At 39.2% G+C, this 19,570-nt stretch overlaps 1 protein-coding gene and 1 non-coding gene across 2 annotated transcripts; both read right to left on the bottom strand.

The window, feature by feature from the left end:
- Nucleotides 1-232: 232 nt before the first annotated feature.
- Nucleotides 233-340, bottom strand: LOC112760677 (small nucleolar RNA R71). The gene has a single exon (XR_003181107.1). It is a non-coding gene; the product is annotated as a small nucleolar RNA R71 (small nucleolar RNA).
- A 16,512-nt stretch (nucleotides 341-16,852) lies between these two features.
- Nucleotides 16,853-17,557, bottom strand: LOC112757431 (uncharacterized). Its single transcript, XM_025806022.1, has one exon. It carries the CDS (start codon nucleotides 17,555-17,557, stop codon nucleotides 16,853-16,855), a length of 705 nt encoding a protein of 234 aa, XP_025661807.1.
- Nucleotides 17,558-19,570: the final 2,013 nt, after the last annotated feature.

Genomic DNA, 19,570 nt, shown 5'->3' with positions numbered 1-19,570 from the left:
TGGCTTACCTGCTCAAGAGCCTATTAAGCACCTTCGGGATTTCCAGACAGCCTGTTCTACTGTTAGGCGTAATGGTGCAGATAAAACTTCTATTCTGTTAACTGCCTTCCCATTTTCTCTTGAGGGAAAGGTAAGGGAGTGGTACTACTCCCAACCTGAAGTGACTGTTACCAACTGGGATACACTCAGGAGAGAATTTTTGGAAAAATACTTTCCAGCTGAAGTCACAGATAGACTGAGAAAAGAGATCTCCTGCATTGTTCAAGGTGACTCAGAGACTCTCTATGAATACTGGGAGCGTTTTAAGAACCTTCTAGACGCATGCCCCCATCACATGATTGATAGACTAGTATTGATTTGCTACTTCACTTAAGGCATGAACCCCCAGGATAAGACCACACTAGATGGTGCTAGTAATGTTTCCATGAAAAAGTACAGAACCACAGATGAAGCATGGCAATTGATCAGCGACTTAGCTGAGTCCACTAGGAATCACAGGCCGAGGCGTAGCAACTCAAAAGCTGTTGCCGAAGTTTCTTCTAGCATTGAAACTACTGCTCTCACACAGAGTATATGTGAAATGACCAACCTACTGAAGCAAATGCAGTTAAACCAACAACAAACACATAAAGCTCAGCCTTCCCCACCACAGCAAAGCCAACAGTTAATTCCACAAAGAGTATGCAGAATCTGTGCTGATTATAGTCATTATACTAATGAATGTCCGCAGCTCCAACAGGAAGACAACACTGTGGCAGCCACTCATAACTTCTATGACCGCTCGAATCAAGGATACAATCAACAAGGTGGCAACTACAACCATGGATGGCAAGATAACTCCAACCAAGGTTGGAGAGATAATTCTAACCATGGCTGGAAGGACAACTATAACAGAGGAGGCAGAGACAATAATGGAAACCAAAGGTGGAATAACAATAACAACAACAGACAGCAGAATCAGAACCAACCTTATAGAGCACTTCACCTAAGACAATCACAAGGAACCCAGCACAACTAACAACAAGATCCTCAGATTACTTATTCTAATTCCTCATCAAATGACGAGATGCTCCGTTCTCTTGCGCAAGGATAATAGGACATGCAGGCGCAGCTGAACTCTAGTCTGAATGGCTTGACTGCCACTTTACAAGCTCTCATCTCCTGAATGGATTCATCACTTAATTCCACACATCAACCTTCAAGCTCCAGTGGAATTCCTTCTCAACCATTACCTAATCCCAAGGGTGGCATTAATGTTATCACTTTGAGGTCCGGAACCACATTACAGGAGAGGAACCATGAGGAGCCAAGCCCACCAGAATATGTGCCAGCAGAGGATGTGGTGGAAGTGGAAGATGCTGAAGAGGAAGAGGACGTACAAGACAAATTTGAAGAAGAGGAAGCTCAACTACAGAATGAAGCACCAAGGGATGAAAAAGTTATGAATCGCGCCCATCCTATCCCCTTTCCACAACTTGCAAGGAAGCTCAGAAAGCAGATGGAACTTGATCCCAAAATGGTAGAAATATTAAAAAAGGTCGAGGTAACTGTTCCCCTTTTTGATGTTATTCAACAGGTACCTAAATACGCAAAGTTTCTAAAGGATTTGTGCATACATAAAGATAAGATTAATGAATTAGAGACTATTCCTTTAGGTAGTTCTATATCTGCTTTAATGGGAGGTATACCTGAAAAATGTAGTGATCCAGGTCCATGTATGGTTAACTGTACCATTGGAGGTGTGATATTTTCTTACTGTATGTGTGATTTAGGAGCATGTGTTAGTATAATGCCATTGTCTATATATGATACTTTGAGGCTCCCTCCCTTAAAAAGGTCGGCAGCTCGTTTTGTGTTAGCAGATAAAAGCATTATTACAGTAGTTGGAATTGCTGAAGATATTTTAGTGAGCATTAAAGGGCTCATATTTCCCATTGATTTCTATATCCTGGAAATGCCCCCTAATGACTCAGGAAGACCATCATCAATCCTGCTTGGAAGACCATTCCTGAAGACTTCAAAGTTCAAGCTGGATGCATTCTCAGGAACTTACTCCTTTGAGATAGATGGCAGAACAATGAGTTTCAGTTTAAATGAAGCTATGAAGCATCCTCCGGAAGATCATTCTATCTTCCAGTGCGATATTATTGATGAAACTGTAGCTAAAGTTCACCAGGAAGAATTAGAAGAAAAGTACATGGAGCAAGGTCCAAGTGTGGGGACACTTTCTGAAAACAATGAGAGCACTTTACCATTATCACCAGCCCCGGATGATCCAGAGCCTAGCCATGAGCAGAAATTAGAGTTAAAGCCCCTCCCTCCACACCTCAAGTATGCTTACCTTGAGGACAAGTAGAAGTTTCCAGTTATCATTGCACAGAGAAAGAACTCACTTCTCAACAAGAAGAGCATCTACTCAGTGTGCTAAGAAAACATAAGAAAGCAATTGGATAGAGCTTGGCGGATATAGTAGGCATCAGTCTCCAAATTTGTGAGCATAGAATATTCTTAGAAGAGGGAGTAAAGCCTGTTTGTCAGCCTCAAAGAAGATTGAATCCAACCATCTTAGAAGTTGTCAAGAAGGAAATGACCAGACTACTTGAAGCAGATATCATTTACCCCATCTCAGACAATGAATGGGTCAGCCCAGTACAAGTAGTGCCAAAGAAATCTGGAGTCACAACAGTAAGAAATGAGCATGGAGAGCTCCTGACAACTAGAGTGCAGAATTCATGAAGAGTTTGCATTGACTATAGGCGTCTCAACCAAGCCACTTGCAAGGATCATTACCCCTTGCCATTCATTGACCAAATACTTGATCGCCTGTCAGGTAAATCTCATTATTATTTTTTAGATGGTTATACAGGATACTTTCAAATTCATATAGCTCCTGAAGATCAGGAGAAGACCACTTTTACATGTCCCTTTGGAACGTATGCTTATAAAAGAATGCCTTTTGGCTTGTGTAATGCACCTGCTACTTTCCAAAGATGCATGATGAGTATCTTTTCAGATCTTATTGAGAACTGTATGGAGGTTTTTATAGACGATTTTAGCGTATATGGTGATTCTTTTAGCCTTTGCTTGGATAGTTTATCTAGAGTGTTACACAGATGTGTTAGTACAAACCTTGTATTAAATTTTGAAAAATGTCACTTTATGGTAAAACAAGGAATTGTACTAGGACATGTTGTGTCTAATTCTGGTATTTCTGTAGACCCAGTAAAGGTGGATGTCATTTCTAGTTTACCTTACCCCTCCTCCGTGAGGGAAGTCCGTTCATTCTTTGGCCACACAGGTTTTTACAGGAGATTCATTAAGGATTTCAGTAAGGTAGCATTGCCTTTATCCAGATTGCTACAGAAAGATATTGAGTTCGAGTTCAGTAAGGATTGTATGCAGGCATTCGATAAGCTGAAGATTGCTCTAACTCAAGCTCCAATTGTGAGAGGACCAGACTAGAGCCAGCCATTCGAAATTATGTGTGATGCTTCCAACCATTCAGTAGGAGCGGTGCTAGCTCAGCGCGAAGGTAAGGATCCTTTTGTAATCGCTTATGCATCTAAAACTTTAGATGCTGCTCAATCAAATTACACTACTACTGAAAAAGAGCTTCTAGCTATTATTTTTGCTCTGGATAAATTCCGAGCCTATTTACTTGGTACTAAGGTAGTTGTGTACTCAGACCATGTAGCTCTAAAATATTTATTAGCTAAAAAGGAATCCAAACCAAGGCTAATACATTGGATACTGCTGGTGCAAGAATTTGATTTAGAAATTAAAGATAGGAGTGGTAACCAGAATTTAGTGGCAGACCACCTGAGTCGCCTTGAGCACATTAAGGATAACTCCATTCCTATAAATGATAATTTCCCATTTGATAGCTTACATGCAGTATCTGCAGTAGTTCCTTGGTATGCACCTGTAGCTAATTATCTAGTTAGCCACACTTTTCCTCCAAATTTTACTAAGCATCAAAGAGACAAGCTAAAAAGCGAGTCAAAATATTTTATATGGGATGATCCATATTTATGGAGGTATGGTGCTGACCAGGTAATTAGACGGTGTGTGCCTTAATCAGAATTCCAGTCCATTTTAGAGGCTTGCCACTCATCTGAGAGTGGAGGACATTTTGACCCTCAGAGAACAGCTAAAAAAATTCTAGACTGTGGATTCTGGTGGCCTACTCTTTTTAAAGACGCTGCTGAATTTTGTAAATCTTGTTCCCCATGCCAAAGGTTTGGTAATATATCCAAGAGGGATGAGATGCCTCAATAGATTATGCTTTTCGGTGAAATTTTTTATGTTTAGGGCATTGACTTCATGGGTCCATTTCCAAATTCTAATGGTTACCTTTATATACTGTTAGCTGTAGATTATGTTTCTAAATGGGTGGAAGCAATTCCTACCGGCAATGATGATGCTAACACTGTTGTTTCCTTTGTTAGAAACCATATTATCTGTCACTTTGGATCACCGCGAGCAATCGTGAGCGATCAAGGCACCCATTTTTGTAATAGGAGACTAACAGGATTATTGAAGAAGCATGGGATAATTCACAAAGTAGAAACAGCTTATCATCCCCAGACCAATGGGCAAGCAGAAGTCTCTAAAAAAGAAATTAAGCGTATTCTGGAAAAGATAATAAAACCTCCTAGGAAGAACTGGAGTTCCAGGCTACAAGAAGCACTCTGGGCATATAGAACAGCGTACAAGACACCCATTGGGATGAGCCCCTTCCGCTTAGTATACGGAAAGGCTTGCCACCTTCCAGTAGAGGTGGAACACAAGGCTTTCTGGGCTGTGAAGGAGTGCAACATGAATCTTGAAAAAGCTGGTGCTGAAAGAAAACTACAACTAGCAGAACTGGAGAATCTTCGCCTAGAAGTTTATGACAACTCCAGGAGATACAAAGAAAAAATGAAGGCTGTCCATGACAAGCATATAAAAAGAAGAGAATTCATATAAGGGGAGTTAGTTCTTCTTTATAACTTCAGACTGAGGCTTATGCCAGGTAAACTGAGATCAAGATGGGAAGGTCCCTACAAAGTAGAAAAGGCAGAGCCATACGGAGTTTTTCACCTGCGTCATCCTACTAGCTCCAAATTTCTGAAGGTCAATGGACATTGCCTGAAGCTTTATCATGGTGAGAAGATGAAGGATCACAAAGAACTAGAGGTTTTCCTCTTGAAAGACCCACCAATAGTAGCAGAATGAGCCTGAAGAGTGTCCAACTTAAGGACGTAAAAGCAAAGTGCTAGGTGGAAGACAACCCACCATGGTATGATCGTTCCGTTTCAGTCTTAGCTTTATTTTTACTTTATTTTATTTTTATGATTTTAATGACTCTTCTCATCATCCCTGCATATAGTTTGCATTAGCATTCTACATAAAAAAAACGCACGCGACGCGTAAGCGTCGTTGACGCGTCTACGTCACATGTGCGTTATGAAGAAAAGAAAGTTGAACAGAAAGTCACGCAAAAGCGTGGCTGGAGGCGCGCCTTAGGCATAACCATGCCCACGCGACCACGTCAATGACGCGGCCACGTCGTTTGCGAAATAGCCTCCCACGCGTCCGCGTCACCCACGCGAACGCGTGCCCCTAAAAATCGACGTAAAAGAGGTATATGGCAAAGAGTTATAATGGAGTGCGGCTAGAATGATGTTGAAAGCACAAGCCCTACCATGCGGCCGCGTCGTTTTTAAAATATCGCCATCCACGCGATCACGTCAATCACGCGATCGCGTCACCCACAAATTTTGGCAAAATGAGTTTGAGACAGCGAGTTGCGCGAACGTGCAGCTGCCCTCGCGCCATTCGCACAAATCAAGTCACGCGACCGCATGACCCACGCGTCCGCGTCACCTGACAAAATTCACACACCACGCGACCGCGTGAACCACGCGTCCGCGTCGCATGCGATGCACAGAATATCCATATCAGCTAAAATATCATATCTTTTCTTCCCTAATCCTAATTTTTTCTTCTCCCTTCTTATTTCTTTCTTCCCCCTTCTTTCCTCTCTACTCCTTCTCACTTTTTACTTTCTTCTTCCTTACTTTTCACATCCATTATCAAGGTTCTTTTATTTCTTTCTTTACTTTTTACTTTTCCTTTATTTTTTTTATTTATGTTTTATTTTTCTTTTCACCTTCATTGTCTATATTTTCTTTTCTTTTCTTTTTATTCCTTTAATTGGTGTTAGCAATTTATTTGGGTCACTATCTTCTTTTAAATTTTGATTGTGAGTTATTATAAATTGTTTGACAATTATATATTACTTTTCATAAGGGTTGCTTGCATGACTCAATTTACTACTTCCAATACGATATTCACCATGCATGCCAAGTATTTGTGAAAAAGCCCGTATGGCATTGTGCATTATTTTGAATTATTCTATTCTACTACTTTAATGCATGTTTTTCACAAAACCCCTTTTATATTTTATTAATTGAATATAATTGTCAATACAAACGTGATGGCTAGTTTGTTACGAGTGATAATACATTTAAGTAATTAATGCTTGATCTATGCTACTCATGCCTTTGCCGGCATGCCAATAAACATCTTGCATTTAATTGCCATCAGATGCACTTGCTTTATCTCCTTTGATGAACTTTTCACATGTAGTCTAGACCATGTGTTAATGACATCCCTTTTTACCGTGCATTGATTATTAACCATAATGTTCGCTCCCTTGCTCGAACCCTTAGCTTTACATATCACTTTCTTTTTCCTTTTTCAGGATGGCCACCAAGAAAGGTAAAGAGAAAGCTACTCCCAAACCACCAGCAAGGAGAGGAACAAAAAGAGCATTAGTGACAGAGCCATCTTCAACAGCGGTGAAACCCTCAACAAAACGAATCAAGAGGATCATCAAGGTCGATGAAAAAGAAAAAGCTTTTCCAGCAAAGGACACTGCGCGGTTTCCTAACCGCTACTGTGAGCAGATGTTCCCCATCCTGGCAGCAAGGAACTATAACAATGAGCACCTTCTTATCCTCCCAACCTACATTGCTGACTTTGTTGAGCCCCACATTGAGCGACGACAATGGAAGTTCCTACAGAGACAGCCACAGCAGGTTAATCTATCGTGGGTAGTAGAATTCTACTCCAACTTTCACATGCCAACCATGCAGTATGTCTATATCCGTCAGAAGCAAGTCCCCATAACTGAAGAGGCCATTCAACAAGCTTTAGATATTCCCCCTGTTCCAGAAGGATTGGACACATTCTAAGAAGCCTAACTCAAGCGCCAGACATACCAATTTGACTGGGACGCCGTTCTCAAAATTATCGCACAACCTGGCAGCAGATGGATCTACGGGTACCATCGATCCCGACCTAAAGGGATATCGGCTTCAGCACTTACCTTGGAGACTTGAGTATGGGCATAGATTATGTCCCACTACGTCTTTTCGAGCACTCATGAGTCCTCCTTCACTGCGGACATGGCTATTTTACTCTGGTGTATCCTTACAGACCAGCCTCTAAACTTACCAAGATACATTCAGAGTGCTATGGGACACGTACAAATTGCGGGCAACTTACCTTTCCCCGCCTTGGTTTCAGATCTCATCTCAGCAGCCGGAGTCTCCTACAGAGCTGGGGATACCAAAGCCATGATTCCACGAGATAATCAATACGTCCCTAACGGGAAGTATATCAGACCTCCAGCAGCAACTATCAACCGGAGCACAGAACCAGCAGGAGATATTCCTTCTTCTTCCACACCACAAGCACCTACAACAAACCAACTACTCCATCAAATACTTGAAAGGTTGGATCGGTAGGAACACAAAGCAAAGCTAAGAGAGCGCCGTAACCAGCGCCGATTCACATACCTTAAGGAGCTATTTATGGGAAACTACAGACCTGACAAAGACCCAGACACCCTGGACTCCACTTCATTTACCAGCACAGGGAGCCATGACGGTCCCGATTATGGAGATGCTGCTACCAGCCCCCCTCTGTTCCTGACAGATGGCACCGAGGACGGTGCAAAGCCTTAAGTGTGGGGAGGTCGGTCAGTACCTGACTTCCGAAGGTAATTTCTTTTCCTTAAACACCAATAAAATAGGATATTTAGTTAATTTTTCTTTTGTAGAATAGGATAAATTGCATAGTAATAGATTAATCGCATGCATGTTCTACTTGATTGAAAAATAATAAGTTTCTTTTTAAGACCCTATTTTTGAAAAATTTCACTAATCTAAAATAAATCTTTTGTGTTAAAATTGTTAGAAGTTGTATTTGGAACATAGTTTAAAAAGCTAAGAACACACAACCTATGAGATTCGAGCTTATTTACATGGTTACATTATTTAACCATAAATATTTTATTCTTGTGTGTTTACTTCTTTATGATTGTAATCTTTATTTTGTTCCATCCTATATGTCCAATGTTTAATGTGTTATATGCATGCATATGATTGAGGCCATTATTTGATTTTAGCTCACTTATCCCAAATAAGCCTACCCTTTAAATTACCTTTGTTAGCTATTTTGAGCCTTTTTATCCCATCTGTTCTATATTTTACCACATTACTAGCAGCAGAAAAATAATTAAATATCCCAATTGAATCTTTGGTTAGCTTAAGATAGAAATTGTGTGTTAATTAAGTATGGGAAAATCGTGGGAACATGGGTTAATAAGGGAATATGTCAGGATAAAATAATGGGAATTTGGGTACCTACTCATGTAAAACTAGAGAAATTAAAAATCTATGTGCATTGATGATATTTATGTTTATGCTGAAAAAAATAAATAAAAAAAATAATAAAAATCCAAAAAAAATATTCAATAAATATTTAATTAAATAAGGGGACAAAATTACCCCAATTCTAAGTTAAGTAAAGCTCCAATGCACATGTGATGAAAATTAAAGGAAAATTAATGCATGAGTATGTAATGTGAAAGTGGAAATTTATGGGTAGCTATGCATGATTCTAGAGTTATATAGAGTGTATGTATGCTAGATAGGAGCTTAGGTTAGTCAAAGATTCAATTTATAGCTCACTTAGCCATATGTATACCCTTACCCTTACCTTGGCCCCAGTACAACCTTTAAAAGACTTCATGATGTTTGCATTAATAGATTGAATATTGTTGATTGGTTAGGTGAAGAACAAAATTTCGAAAGCATGATTAGAGAATGGTAGAGTGATTACCCTATACACTTGGGAGACTAGAGTGCATATACACCATCAGTGAGGGTTCAGTGCTTAATTCTATGTTCCCTGCTTTCATGAGCTGTCTTCTTACAATGTTATCTGTTTTTACTATATAATTTGAATTAGTGAAATCCAATTTGTGTTTGTCTTGAAGAGCTTATTTATTTTAACCAAGTAGACAAGAACCATATAGTTGCATTCACATATATATAGGTTGCATTGTATTTCATGAGTTTTGCATTTTCCTACTCATTTATTTTATCTCCTTCAACTAAGCATGAGGACATGCTAATGTTTAAGTGTGGGGATGTTGATAAACCATTATTTTATGATTTATATTGTGTTTAATTGTGTGGTTTTATCAAGTCTTCACCCACTTATTCATATAATTAGCATGTATTTACAATTCCTTCCCAAAAATTGTTCCATGGTTGAAAACTTGCTTCCTAGAGACCTTTTAATTATGTATTTTAATTCTCCTTTATACCATTCGATGCCGTGATCTGTGCGTTAAGTGTTTCAGGCTTCATAGGGCAGGAATGGCTTAGAGAATGGAAAGGAAGCTTACAAAAATGGAAGAAACACAAGAAACCAAGGAGATGATCAGCGAACAACGACGCAAGCGCATGGCCCACGCGAATGCGTGAAATGAAGAAATCGCAGCGACGCGAACGCGTGCCTGACGCAAACGCGTGGATTGAAGTCTGCACGAATGACACGGCCGCGTTGATGACGCGAACGCGTGACAACGAAAATCGCTGAATGATGCGAACGCGTGGATGACGCGTACGCGTGACCTACGCGATCTGAAAAAATAACAGAATACGTTGGGGTGATTTTAGGCCGCATTTTGACCTAGTTTTCGGCCCAGAAACACAGACTAAAGCTAGGGATCATACAGAAACTCAAGGAACGAACCCACACGCATCCACACACATTAAGATTCATCACATTAGGATTACTTTAGTTTTAGATCTAAATCTAGATTAGTGTTACATTGATAGTTTATGCTTTTGCTTTGGAATGTGGATGTTGAAGAGCCCTTACCTCTGTGAAGATACTACTTTAGTTTGTTTCGTTATTCTTTACTCTTTTCAGTTGATTATTGACTCTATTCAAATAAGTATGTTACATTTTGAGTTTATTAATATATAGAGTTATTTTTATTTTTAATTAATTTTAATTCTCTATTTAATTTTAATTATGTCTTCTTATATTTTTATGATTATTAATTTCATGTCAATGGAGTAGATCCTCTACTTGACATGGGGGTTGATTGAGAGGAGACACTTGAGTTGGAATGCTCAAGTACCTAGTTAAATTGGATGTTGTTAGCTAATTCTGTATCTGCTAACGCTGGACCTTCCCAAGGGAGAGGACTAGGATTTGCGGGTAAGAGTTAGTTTAATCACTATACTTTTCTTTATTCGGTAAGGGTTAACCAAGTGAGAACAACAACCTCTTTACACTACACTTGAGAAGATTCCAACAAGGATAGAATTTCCACTTAATTATTCCCCCAGTCAAGGACTTTTATTTGGAATATCAATAATTATTCTTAGTTTATTTTTATTACTTTAATTCACAATTATTTTAATTACTCATTATCAAAACTCAAACTTTCTGGAAATTTTCTGATTAATAAATTAGCATTCTTTCCTGCAACTCGTTGGGAGACGACCTGGGACTCATACTCCTAGTATTTTTATTTCTAAAATTTGTGACAACCCCTTTTTTTAAATTGGTGAGGCGGATCTTAGCTGGTTAAGAGCTATACGTGCAACGCTATTCTCTTATTTGAAATCTCTTAATTGGTTAACTTTTGCCACGCACCAAGATCACAAACCTTAATCATATTAAGACCAATTATAAATTGTTTGTGACATAATAAATCTCCAAAAATGCTTGCAATAACAATTCTTGCAAAAGTCATTTGCCTAATGGCATTCCAACTTCTAAAGTTGTTTAATTCAAAAAATATTTTCCAATACTCCCATTAGTTTAAACAAAATTTTTTTATAGTTGTACTATCTTGTTTTGGACACCAACATCTTCTTAAGATGTTTAGTAATAAATAGTGGGTAGATGTCTTTGAAATTGGAACCCATCGTTGTCAAAACAACCTATATTGTAATAAAACAATAATCCAAATACTTCACAAGTACTAACTATTCCGTCACCAATCTTATTAGAGGATATCATTTGAGTAGGATTATCATCTCAATAATAACCGTACCCTTTGAAAAAATAATTCTAAATTGTAGCCAATACATTACTTTCAAGTATGCCACACAAAAGGTGGACATATTTAAAAATTTAAAATCTGAAAGTAAATTAAGAAATCTATATTTCAGGAAAAATTATTTAGAATCGCGAATGGGTATCTTGGTTGTCAAGTTGTTACTCATACCTATTCTAAATAAATATGATTAAATTGTATCACATACAGTTATAATCCCAAATAATTATCTGGTTGTCAGATAATTATTTAACTGAATTATATTTTTTACCCCTAGGTTGTCTAGGTTCAAGTATTAAATTAATTCTCCTTATACATCATCATATGCATAAATAAATTTTATCTTTGAGTACAAGTCTCCTAGTTGTCAGGTTGCTCCTTGTAAACAAGAGATAAATTTATTTTTTTAGGCAATCTCCTAATTTTTAGGATTTATCTCTATTGTTAGAGAATTTCTATCAGTATTCATGGATTAAATTTTATACTCCCAGGTTATCTAGGTAAAATATAAAATTAAATCCCTAATACATCAAATGTATATACTGATTATTATCTTGAAAATAAAACTCTTGGTTGTCAAGTCGCTCTTTATAATCAAGAAAATTAAAAAAAAAAACTAATTTCTAAAATTATAGTGTTCAAAACACATTAATCAAATCAAATTTTGATTTTAATAGACTAACAATTTAGCCTTATAAAACTACCAAATCAAATTTGACATTCTCAATATATATACACTTATATATATAAGAAACAAATAAAAATTTATTTTTGTATCTTATTCCTTTTATGTGACCAAAGTCACGATGAAATAAAATCAAATCAGATATTTGATTAAAATCATAACTATTATTTTTCAAAAGGATGATAATTTAATCACAATAAATAATCAAAACTAAAATAAATTAACTGTTAATTTATTAAAAATCCATCTCAATGAAAATAACTACATCATATGCATAAAAAAATATTTGAATTAATCTTATTAATTCACAAACTTTTAGAAAATAAGAATGAAATTTAAACACAAAAAATCAAAGCTCTGATACCACTGAAGGATTACCATGTGTTCATAACACACAGCAGAAGAAAAGAAAGCAATCCTTAAAGATCTATTTTGTGCTTAAACTTTATTCCAATAATATTATGTAGATAAGATCTAAATACCTTTGGACACTTTAGTAAAAATTTTATTCTTTGATTGTATGAAGGCGCTATGCGTATCCACACCGAGACCAACCTTTGCTGTCAACTTTTTGACCAATGGATATCTGATCTAAATTGAAAACCTCTTTGCAACTTTTTGCACACTATAAAATTCTTCTCCAAGAATTAGGCTCACATACATTTATGTGTGTAGAGGTAAAGGAATAAAAACCCTTGTTATTCTCTCACCTTTCCTCTACTCTTAGCATACATATATATAGTATGAGATTTGTTCCTGATTTTAAATTTGATTCTCAATTCAAATTTAAATCATATCTTAAAATTCTAAATCTGAATCATATCATAACAATTTAAAACATAATCGATTTGGATCTCATCCAAATTTATAATTCAAATTCAGAAATAGAATAACTAATTATTCTCAAATCTCATTTAATATTCTCAATTATCATATTATTATTATATTGGTGCTAGCAAAAAATATAATAATATTCCATTTGAATTAATATAATTATTTATTTGATCAAATCAAATTAATAATTAAATAATTCTATAGCAAAGATTAGAACACTCGTTAGTGTATGACCCCATATGTTTAATACTAAGCAGGTAGTAAATTAGTCATACTAAATTTACTAATCAAGGTTGGCGTCTAGCAACACTCCTCAATGACCCGATAGTATAAAGTAATATATTTTTACTAAGAACCTTAGAAGAACAAAGTATAATTCCTTCCATCTTTCCAACTCTTGGTTAACCCTTAGAGTATGGTTTAATTGTCAAACTCTAACTTGTTACCATTATTATAATGAACTGTGAATGACTTAAGAAACTCATTTCTTCATTCATTCAATCTCCTTGGCCAAGGTTTTATTCATCTCAGTCATATAATCATAGAGCTCAAACACTTTACCGAGAGTTGACGGATTCCTTATTGACTAATCATTAATTCTATAAGTATTTAAATTATACCTAATATCCATTCAACTAGCACCCTAGGATATTAGGTGTCCGGAATCAAAGTATAATAAATACATTGTTAATTATTATGACAGTCGCAGGTCAAAGAAAACTTTATTACTATGTTCATCTTGAGAATATCCTATTGACAAATATACGGTAATTATAACCATTAGGAATTCTCAAAGTGAGTCAATTCAATGGTTATATCTCTATATGCACCATCTATATATATATATAATTTAATAAATGAGATCTATTAATCTTCATCCAATGAAGACCATTATATATATTGATCTTTTCGGATTATTAATGTCCTTTCTAATAATTCTTTTTTTTTAACAAAGGAGCTCAATACAATAAAGTGGAGCAAAAAGAAAAATAGTACAACAAAGCACAATACATAATCAAAAATAAAATAGTCGCATCCGTTGTCATCTCCGGTAATGCCATCAACAACCAAACGGATCAACTCCACACCATTCCCTGTAGCTCAAGAATGATCTATGCTTTACTCCTTCAATACTTGTCTGTATGCTCTGGAACACTCTGCTATTGCGCTCCAACCAAATGTTCCAAACAACCGCACAAAATCCTGTCAGCCATTTCCTTTGCTCAGACTTGCCTCCTGGTACTCTAGTCCAACTCTCAAAGAACTCTTTTCCGGTTCCTAGGATGGCCCAAGCTCTATTAGCAACCGTTGACCAAGCACACCATACCTTCCATGTTAACTCACAAGCAAAAAACAAATGATGTACTGATTCTATGTCCTTTTTGCACAACACACACACATTGTCATTATGATTAATAATGCCGAGTCTAGTCAGTCTCTCCTTCGTGTTAACCCTACCTACTAAAACAAACCATGCAAATAGTTCAACCCTTGGAGGAACCAAGCCTCTCCAGATGGAACTAGTGAAGCTGTAACTCGTGATGTCCTCTAAGAGGGTCTCCTTCTGCAACACCTGCACAAACAATTTAGTAGAAAAAACACATTTTTTGTCGAATTTCCAGACCACTGAATCCTCTCTATCAACCGACAAACTTACAACTCGTAACCGGTCGTGGAGTTGATTGAGCAACTCTAGCTCCCATTGGAAGAGTTCTCTCCTCCACTGGAAGTTCCACACCCACTCTAGCCCATCCCAAAACCCACAGTCCCCTATTACTGATCCTTGTTTATTTGAAACAGAGAAGAGCCTCAGAAAATAATCTTTCAAAGATCCACCTTGTAACCAAGCATCCTCCCAAAAATGGATGCTTTGGCCGTTTCCCACCTCCATGGACAAGCCACTGATCATCATATTTCTTATATGCTGCTTCTTAATATTGAGCTGGCAGATATCTCTCCACGGGCCCCTTCCTAATGGCAACGGTTGGGTTGACAGCATTGTAGTTGGGTCCAGCTGATTACAGGAGCATACCACCTTCTTCCAAAGCGGGCAGTCCTCCTTTGAGAAGCGCTACCACCACTTGAATAGGAGCGATGCATTTCTAATTAAAGCATCTCCCACCCCTAAACCACCTAGCTTTTTCAGGGCTTGAACTACCTTCCATCTCACCATTGGCATCCTACTATTCCCATCTTCTTTACTCCATAAGAACCGTCTCTACAGTCCGATTATCTTTTCTACAACTGCCTTTGGCATCTTATACAAGCTTAAGTAATAAATCGGCAAGCTATTGAGAACAGATTTTATGAGGACCAATTTAATTTACCTACTTTGTTGAGAGTTCTAGCTTTCCATAGGCTCAGCTTGTCTTCCACCATGTCTATGATTGGTTTCCATGTCTTCACCAACCGAGGGTTAGCGCCAAGAGAAATGCCTAAGTACCTGACAGGCAACGCCGCTTCAGCACACCCCAACAAACCACACATATTCATCACCCATTCCTTCTCACAGTTAATTGGGATTAGGCTCAACTTCTCAAAGTTGATGCTCAGGCCAGACATCAACTCAAAGTAGCGCAGGAGCCTCTTATAATTCGCCAGTGTCTCTGTTTCCTGTGGACAAAATAAAATTGTGTCATCTGCAAATTGTAGATGCGACAATTCTATATGTCCCTTCCCACCAGCAGTGGAGAAATTCGGCCATTTCTTATCACCTCCCCTACCATCCTGTGCAGCACGTCAACAATAAGCACAAACAGAAAAGGAGAGAGAGGGTCTCCTTGTCTGAGACCTCTCTCCATCTTGAACGGCTTAGACGGTGACCCATTAATCAACACCGACATAGACGCTATAGTCACACATTCCTTCACCCAAGTCCTCCATCTAAGTCCAAAGCCCATCTTCTGCAGTACTATATCCACAAAGCTCCATCTCACTCTGTCGTAGGCTTTCTGAAAGTCTAGCTTGACAACTGCTGCCTGCTTCTTCCGCAGCTTTAGCCATTGGACCGTCTCACAAGCAATGAGGGCACCATCATGTATTTTCCGGCCCTTTACAAACGCAGACTGAGTCTCCCCTACTAAATTTGGCATCACTAATCGCATTCTTCGTACCAGCACTTTGGATATCACCTTGTACACACAGCCAACCATACTAATCAGTCTTAAGTCCTTAATTTCCTTAGCTCCCACAAATTTTGGAGCTAACGCCACCCAAGTAATATTAGCATCTGTTGGTAGCTTCGCATTCTGGAAAAAGCCCAACACAGCTGCAGTAAACTCCTGACCCAGCTCCTCCCAACAATTCTTTATGAATTTCATGTTATAACCGTCACTACCTGGTGCTTTACTGGACTCACAATCCCAAACTGCCTCTCGTACTTCCTCAGTTGATGGCATCACCTCTAGTGCTTCTCCCTCCTTATCAGTAATCTTCTTGACTAGCCCATCACGGATCCCAATTAGAGGAGCATACTCCTGCCTATACAACTCTTTATAAAACCCCAAGATCGCAGTCTTTATTCTAGCCTGATTCCGTACTAGTCTTCCATTAATCACTAGAGATTCAATTCTGTTGTGCCTCCTTCTTGCCGATGCCAGGTTATGGAAGTACCTAATGTTCTTGTCCATATCTCGAGCATGTTGGGATTGGGACATTTGCTTCCAATGAATCTCCTTTCTGACATACCACTTCGCACAGCAAGACACCAAAGCCTTCCGTCTAGCCTCCATTATTCCGTCATAACTACCAGCACTAACCATATCATCAATTTTCTTAATCTCTTCCTCAAACTTCTTTATTCTGTTGTCCATGTCCCCAAACTTTTCCTTATGCCATCTTCTCAGCGGTACTGTTAACGCCTTAAGCTTGTTGGTGAATATATCATTTCCCAAGTTCCTCCACTCGTCCTTTACCAACTACAAGAACCCTTCATGCGTAAACCAAGAATCCAAGCTGCGAAAAGGTCTCGGTCCCGCACAAAGTCTAGAATCTTCTAAAATCAATGGGCAATGATCTGAGAGGCCTCTCGGCCCTCCTTTCAAACAAGTATCTGGGAAGTCCTCAAGCCACTCCACACTAACAAGGACCCTATCAATGCGGCTACAATATTGACCTCGGAACCATGTGAACTTCCGATCAGGCAGCGGTAAATCTACTAACTGTAAGTCCTGTACCCATTCCTTGAAATCCTCCGCAGATGCAGGTAAACTAACAACGCTTTTTCTTTCTTCCAACCGTAGTATCTCGTTAAAGTCTCCCATGAAGCAAAACAGAACCTGACATAGACCCACAATGTAGCTTAACTCCTCCCACATCACCAGTTTCTCACTCCGAACATGTGCACCATATACCAAGCAGAAAGCACAATTAAAATTATTTTTTGTCAGCACACCTTCAACACACAGCCAGCCATCCCCTTTGTAGCAGTTCAACCGCTTAAATAAAAAAGTGTCCCATATTAACAACAAGCCGCCAGAGGCACCAACTGATTCCACATAGTCCCAACCCACCGTATCACTCCCCCACAAGCGTGCTACATCAAACTTGGTCACCACCTCCCTCTTAGTTTCAATTAGACCTAGCATATTCAACCTACATTTTTTCTTCAACTCTTTTACCATACTCAACTTTCCATACCCTCCTAAGCCTCTAATATTCCAACAACTGTAAATCATTTAAAAGAATTGCTGCACACCTTGTTGTGATGTTTAGGCCTGCTCCTCCTAGCTTTCTCCTTTTATTTTTCCATCTTCCTTTTTGCTGCAATGGCTTCATTTTGACTCTGTAGAATCGCCATAATATCTTCTTCATCGTCATAGATCGCTCCTGACTCCACTGCTAGCTTCGATGTTTCCTTATTTTCTAATAACTGTTCTGCCTGCTTATCCCTATGATCAGAATCTGTTATTGCGCCTCCAATTTCTGCTTCAGATCCAGCATCCTCTGTAACTTAGCCATTCACATTGTGTGGACCCACACCTCCATCTTCCCCTTCTATCGCTTCCAGACCGCTCACCTTCCCATCAGTTCCTAAAACCAGCATGCTTGGAACTCCAACTTCAGCTTGGCCGCCTGGTTCGTCACCAAGCCCCACCACTTCCGGTTCATCCTCATAGTCACCCCTTTTTTTCCGTTCCACCTTGCTCAATCCTTCGCGGTTGCACTGCACCGGCCCGTGGCTCCGTTCCTTCGCTTCCCCGCCAGTCCCACCAATGGTGCCTTCCCTCCACGCACAGGGATGCAGGTGTCCTTCCTCCTGCGCTTCACAATTGCCCACGCCATTCGCTGAAGGAGATGTCGCGCAGCACTCCTCGCGGTCCGCCTCCAACAATGGACCACAGATCTCCTTCCCAGACCCAGACCCACGTCCAAGCAGCCGACCCGGCCCGCATTCTCTTCCGCGTTGCAGGTCCCTCCCCCCCCCCCGGCCCAACTTGCCCTGAAGCCCGCAGATGTGTTTCTTCTGGACTCCACCTAGCTGCCTCCCAAGCCCAATCCGTTCTACCAGCCCAGTTATTAGTTGCCCCACTTGGTGACTTGGTTTGTTTGAAACCTTGTGGGCCTCCCTCATTTGTGAACACACAAGCAACATATTTCCACCGTGACAACTTGTCCCCTCTTGTTTGGCCCTACTTTTTTTTTCCAAGCATATCTGAGTAACAGTTCTCTCTGATTCACCTTCTAAGCAATCATCAGATTCCTCAAAATCAGCCTTTTCATTACACTCATTAATTTTGATTGGATCCGTCATCCGTTGCGTCTTCAAAGCCATTAAATTATCTTGATTGCATTCATTCAAAAAAATGTCCATTATGACCATTATACCCTTATTTTCACCACCATCGTTAGCTCGTGTCCTGATTAGGTCTGCCGCCGGATCCCAAGCCGCTGCCGTCGACACCATTTCGTCGGCAAGTGCGCTATTATTTACACTTATTGACTTCCCGCTTGCGTCTTCCAAAAAGCATTCGTCTCCATATATTTCACGTCCTATTTCCTTCACAAATACATCAAAACCACTGGTCCCAACTGTGATATGTATCCATTCATTGATCACATCAAAGACACAGGTATCGATTAACATGCGGCCAACACTGAAGGATAAGGCAGATTTCGTCATATCATCGCATTGGAGTACTTCTCCCCATAAACCGCCTATCGTATTGAACGTCTCTACTGAACAAACATGTAAAGGCACTCCGTGACTTTCTAACCAAACTGTCCTAGTCTCACTATGTTCGGATTCCTCCCATCTCCATACACTGTAGAAGAATTGTAAGAAACTATTCATTTTGAAGGTAAATGCTTCCTCTGCATTCTTCACAGAATCAAACACTAGGAGGGCTTTGTATGCTCCAAGCTCCCTGACTTCAACAACCTGAGGAAAGTTCTTAACAATAGCTCTCCGTAACGATTTGAAGTCAAAAGGGCTTGTGGTTCCGCCTACTAGACTCCTCAATAGCTACTCGAAATTCTCTTTTGCTATCGGCACTTCAACCTTCTTCGTCCAGCCCTTACCTTGACTGCCCTTGGCAGGTTCTATCCTCTTAGCTTCTTCCATTCTTGAAGAACTTTCACCCTTCTGAAGTACCTTACTCTCCATCGCCGTTCTTACACGGTCTCCCTTACGTGCC

The sequence above is a fragment of the Arachis hypogaea genome, chromosome 16 (genome assembly GCF_003086295.3).
Source record: "Arachis hypogaea cultivar Tifrunner chromosome 16, arahy.Tifrunner.gnm2.J5K5, whole genome shotgun sequence".
Classification (NCBI taxonomy): domain Eukaryota; kingdom Viridiplantae; phylum Streptophyta; class Magnoliopsida; order Fabales; family Fabaceae; genus Arachis; species Arachis hypogaea.
This window is presented reverse-complemented; position numbering and strand designations above follow the sequence as displayed.

What these genes read in the sequence shown, in the direction of transcription:
- LOC112757431 (XM_025806022.1), bottom strand. Translation starts at nt 17,557, where the DNA reads ATGGTAAAAGAGTTGAAGAAAAAATGTAGGTTGAATATGCTAGGTCTA.